This window comes from Sinocyclocheilus rhinocerous, unplaced genomic scaffold (genome assembly GCF_001515625.1).
Source record: "Sinocyclocheilus rhinocerous isolate Xijiao unplaced genomic scaffold, SAMN03320098_v1.1 scaffold1334, whole genome shotgun sequence".
NCBI classification, from domain to species: Eukaryota; Metazoa; Chordata; class Actinopteri; order Cypriniformes; family Cyprinidae; genus Sinocyclocheilus; species Sinocyclocheilus rhinocerous.
The window spans coordinates 222434-227709 of NW_015626864.1; the positions used below are offsets into that span (position 1 = coordinate 222434).

The 5276-nt window shown below is 37.6% G+C and overlaps 1 protein-coding gene across 7 annotated transcripts in view; it reads left to right on the top strand.

The window, feature by feature from the left end:
- Positions 1–3228, top strand: part of LOC107718354 (RCC1 and BTB domain-containing protein 1-like) — a 10901-nt gene extending 7673 nt beyond the window's left edge. For all 7 annotated transcript variants that reach the window (XM_016525443.1, XM_016525435.1, XM_016525428.1 and 4 more), the window contains exons 8-12: positions 554–744; positions 949–1075; positions 1190–1341; positions 2286–2416; positions 2670–3228. In XM_016525443.1, coding sequence (XP_016380929.1) covers positions 554–744; positions 949–1075; positions 1190–1341; positions 2286–2416; positions 2670–2810 — 742 coding nt within the window. In that variant the 3' untranslated portion in view covers positions 2811–3228. The remainder of the gene's footprint in view (positions 1–553; positions 745–948; positions 1076–1189; positions 1342–2285; positions 2417–2669) is intronic.
- The last annotated feature ends 2048 nt before the right edge of the window (positions 3229–5276 follow it).

Consider the following 5276-nt stretch of genomic DNA (forward strand, 5'->3'; position numbering starts at 1 on the left):
CACACTGATTCCTTACCAACACTTCATGAGATTCTGCCCTAGACTATGGCCAAAATCCCCACTTCTTGAAACAGCCTTTGTGTCAAAAGCATTCCATAAAATGATGCTGTCTAGGTTGGCGACTCAGAATAAGGAGTGCATGATGTTGACGTTTGCATTTTGTCAGTGTGAGTTTGTCATTGTTAGTGTGAATTGTTGCAACCCAGGGAGATTTCCTGTTGGTCTAACGGGAGCTTCCTGTAAGTCATCCTGTTTTGGGTGTAGTTTGAAGAGTAGCTCTCTTGTACTGACTCTATAGGTCACTACAGTTATCTCTGCTAATATTAGATTGGTTTAAATGTGAGGAAATGCATAATAACTGAAAAAACAACCCAGTAATCTCTAATGCAGGGAGAATAATACTTCTATAAGGACCTGACTGATGTACCCTTGGTCCTTTTCCCGTTTGTGCCCTCTCCTTCTGCGTGTATCCTACCTCATGTCCCTGCTCTCCTCCACCTTGGCCTCCTCCATGTCTTCCTGCTCTTTTGACTCCGCCTCTTCCCTCCACCAGGATTGTGGAGATCGCCGCCTGTCACTCCACACACACCTCTGCAGCAAAGACCCAAAGCGGTCAGGTGTTCATGTGGGGGCAGTGCCGCGGACAGCCCATCGTGCTGCCACAGCTCACGCACTTCACCAGCACGGACGACGTCTTCGCCTGCTTCGCCACGCCGTCTGTGATGTGGCGGATGCTTTCCATGGGTGAGTTTGAGTTGTCATCCATCATTGTTCTGATGCTTAGTTCTCTTTGGCTGCTCTGTTGTTTGAATCTTAATGCAGTTACAGTATTTCATACTGCTGTTATTTAATGCGCATTAATGTGTTATTTAATACGCAATTGAAACAGATTCTGCAGAAATTGATGGAGTCACTGCTGTTACATAACTGTGCTGTATTTGTTATCAGAGCATGATGACTTCCTGACCGTGGCCCAGTCCCTTAAAAAAGAGTTTGACAACCCTGAGACCTCTGACCTCAAATTCAGCGTCGACGGGAAGTACATCCATGTCCATAAAGCTGTTCTCAAAATCAGGTGATGTCCTCACTCCAGTTTCATGATTAATAATTGTTGCATTAAAGTTCTCAGTTAGTTACTGATAATTACAACTTTATTCTCTTTTATCCCATTTCTGTCTCCTGATTTCAGGTGTGAGCACTTCAGATCAATGTTTCAGTCACACTGGAATGAGGATATGAAGGAAGTGATTGAGATCGACCAGTTCTCGTACCCGGTGTACCGCTCTTTCCTGGAGTTCCTCTACACCGACAGTGTGGATCTTCCTCCTGAGGATGCCATTGGTGCGTTCATTTTAGGATTTGGTTTTACAGAAAAATATTCCAGCAAACTTATAGATGAGTATAAGAACCCCTTTAAAATGGACCGAAACTACACCAAGTAGAAAAAACCTATTACTCTTACCTAGCCTTAAAGTGGACTCCTATCTCATTTTTGTTGGCAGGTTGCAGTTCACTTTCCATTCACACTATTGTATTTTTGGACTATACGTCTCTAAAATAATCTATAAAGTAAAATATGATTGATTCTTATTATTCTTAATTATTATAATTATTATCATTATTATTACTATTGTTATTTACAATAATATAATTATTACAACAGCAATGATAACAATAATACATCAGTAATAATTTGTTGTTGTTGTTATTAACAATAGAATAGTTATTATTTACATTAACAACAATAATAATACACCAATAATGGTTAGTTATTATTTACACTAATATAATAAATTTTATTTTAAAAAATACATTGATGATGATAATAATAATAATAATATTTTTTTTCTAAGTAACATTTTTACAACAACAATAACAATAATACACCAGTAATAAGTTATTATTGTTATTATTTACATTCATATAATTATTATTTACAATAACAATAATAGCAGTGAATCAATAATGCTCAGTTGTTGTTTATTATTATTGTTATTATTTACATTAATATTATTATTATTTACAATAACAATAATAGCAGTAAATCAATAATGCTCAGTTGTTGTTTATTATTATTGTTATTATTTACAATAATTTAAAAATGTTAATAACCAAATTTAGTATTGTATGCTTCTGTGTTATTTTATATGTTTAATGTCTGTGTTATTTGTATACATGTTAACCATGTATTTGCAAAGAATGTTATAAAACAAAAGAAAATTCAGGATGGTTGGAACATTTTTTGTACCCATCAAAAAATGAATGGATTTGGATGTATCTCACAGGGTTACTGGATCTGGCAACCTCATACTGTGAAAACAGGCTGAAGAAGTTGTGCCAGCATATCATAAAGAGAGGAATCACGGTGGAGAACGCTTTCTCTCTGCTGTCTGCTGCCATCAGATATGATGCTGAGGTAACACTAAACCACGCTGGAGGCCTGGCTTGCCAGAGCACTTAAGCAGACACCTGTTTTACCTGTTAGCTCCTTTCTGTCTCATTTTGTTTGTTTGCTCTTTGCAATTAATCAAGTAAAATCCTTTTGAAAGGTAATACAGAAACTCAATATTGTAAGCTTGTAATGCTAATCATGGATGGTAATGTTGATTGTTCTTGCACGCTTGTTCAGTCACTCATAATTGCACATTCATGCTTTCTTTCATGTGAAGGATCTAGAGGAGTTCTGTTTTAAATTCTGTGTGAACCACTTGACTGAGGTCACGCAGACAGCTGCATTCTGGCAGATCGACGGCAACATGCTGAAGGAGTTTATCTCCAGAGCCGGCCACTGTGGAGCCTTCAAAAACTGACTCTGACAGCCACCAGATACATGCACGCTCAGTGTGTTAGTCAAGGAACCCATCTGTCCTCCTCACAGCTAGTGAGCGCTGTGACACCAGACAGTCATTAACGCACAGCGCCCCCTGTTGAGCAGGAGAGGAACTTTCATAATGGTTAAGATTCATGTAGAAGGGTCAATGTCTGTGTTAGTCTCATCTACAACCATTTCGTACTCATCTGTTACCGAAGATATTCAGCCAGATGGGACATTCCCATTTATGTTTTACACAACTTTTTGGAAAAGACATTGCCTAGTGCTAATGATCATTTCTAGTGCTGCAGATGGGAAGGGTGTTTGCACACTATATTAAAATGGGAGTGGGTTTGGGCTAAACAGAGGCATAATTTAATTGTATTACTTAAACATGCACCACTAAAAAGCTGACAGAGACTAATTCATTGTTTTTGTTTGTCCCTTATACGTTTTTGCACAGGTAATATTGAATAGAGGTCACTAATCAGATTTCTTTCTTGCAGTGATGCAGTGCATTACAAGTTGCTCGTTGTTATTCTATTCTATTGGCTGGGATCTGTAAATGTGCATTATATCAGATACAGTCAGCAGACCTTATTGATGTGGCCCCTTATGTTGTTGACTCATTTTTGTCTTAATGTTATTGACCAAAATAATTTCTGCTATGTGATGTTTTTGTTTTGGCTTGATTTGAGTCTTAAAACGTAGGCATTTTTTTCCCTTCAGATTAGGAAGACCACTGTCTGCTATCGCTTAGTTCAGTATGTGCTGCCACTGTGAATTACTAAAGCAGCATGTACAACAATGACTGTTGCACTTAACCAGTCTGATGTTTAAGTTTGCTCAAATATAAAGAGTATTATTCATAGTTGCACTAGTAGTTTCCTGTACAGGAGCTGCTCATGTAAGATCACTAGAGGGTGTATATGAATCTTTACAGTTGCACCTTTTTAAAGGTGTGAAACACTTCATAATACTAATGCCTATGGTAAGATTTTTTTTTTGTTACATATTAACCAACTGTATTTGTTTTTCACATGTATATACTGTACAGTTTTTGCATTAGTTTTGTAAATTAATCTGTGCACATTATGTGTGCCACAGTTTCTCTTGTAAGTTATAAAACCTGATACTATAAAGATAAATAAAGCTTTTGTTATAAGTTGCATTGGGTATTTTTTTAATTATGTATACCAATATGCCAGCATATTTATTTTTTGTAGCTGTATCTATTTAGAGTGTAAAACATGTGATATGGGAATAGTAGGGTTTAACTTCATAACACATGAATCAGATTTTATTATGCCTTTGTTTAAAATTATTTAATAAAATTATAAAGTGAATGTAATTATTTTAGTTAATTTATTTTACGTCATTTAATAATTTTATTAATTATTCATTTCAGCAATAGCATTAATTTGTTTATAAATGTGACTAATTAAAGTTCCTGAATGTCATCCTGTAGTTTGATTTCTCATTAAATGAAACTACTATTAATTATCAGAATGGTTAAATCCTGAACAGATGAAATGAGTAAATGTCCAGAAATGATGTATACACACGCACTTAATTCACAGGTTTGGCTATTTCAGCTACGCCCATTAGCTGGTGTGTAAAATCATATTTTGTAATAGAAGAGATTGTACAGTCAGTGCCTCAGTCTGCCACTGCTATATATGGCATCAGTCAAAGATGAATGAGTCTGTGTGGAAGAATTTGACTGGCCTGCCCAGATCTGAACCCCACTGAAGACTTTGGTGAGTCAGACCATCTCCCAGCATCACTGATGCTCCTGTGACTGAATGAGAGCAAATCCCTGCATCCATGTTCCAGTATCTTGTAGAAGATTGCAAGCTGCTAGAGAAGACCAACTGTCTGTTAATGCAATGGTTGTTAAATTCTATGTCCATTGGGCAGTTCTGGGTGTGGTGTTTGGGTCTCCACATACTTTTGGTATGCTGTGTAAATAATATTTTTACTGTATGCTATAAATCAGATTTCTAGGGAATAGAAACAGGCGAGCCTGAGGCTTCGCCAGCTGAGGAAGTTCAACCTGTCACAGGAGCTGCTGAAACAGTTCTACTCTGCTATCACTGAATCCATCCTCTGCACTTCTATAACTGTCTGGTTCAGCTCAGCTACCAAATCTGACCTCAGAAGACTACAGAGGGTAGTCCGGACTGCTGAGCGAATCATTGGTACAACCCTCCCTTCTCCCCAAGAACTGTACTCATCCAGAGTGACCAAAATGTGCAAAAATCTTTGCGTGCACTTTGCGGCCCAAATGTGCACGCAAAGAAAGAAGGCGTGGTTTCAGTAACCGCAGTTAGTGTTGAAGCAGCATGTCACCTGGCAATAAAGCTCATTCTGATTCTGATTCATTCTGATTCTGAGCCTTTAAGAACAGATGACCCGCCTACTGGTGACATCAGGAGCGGACGTCAGCGCAAATAGGAAGAGG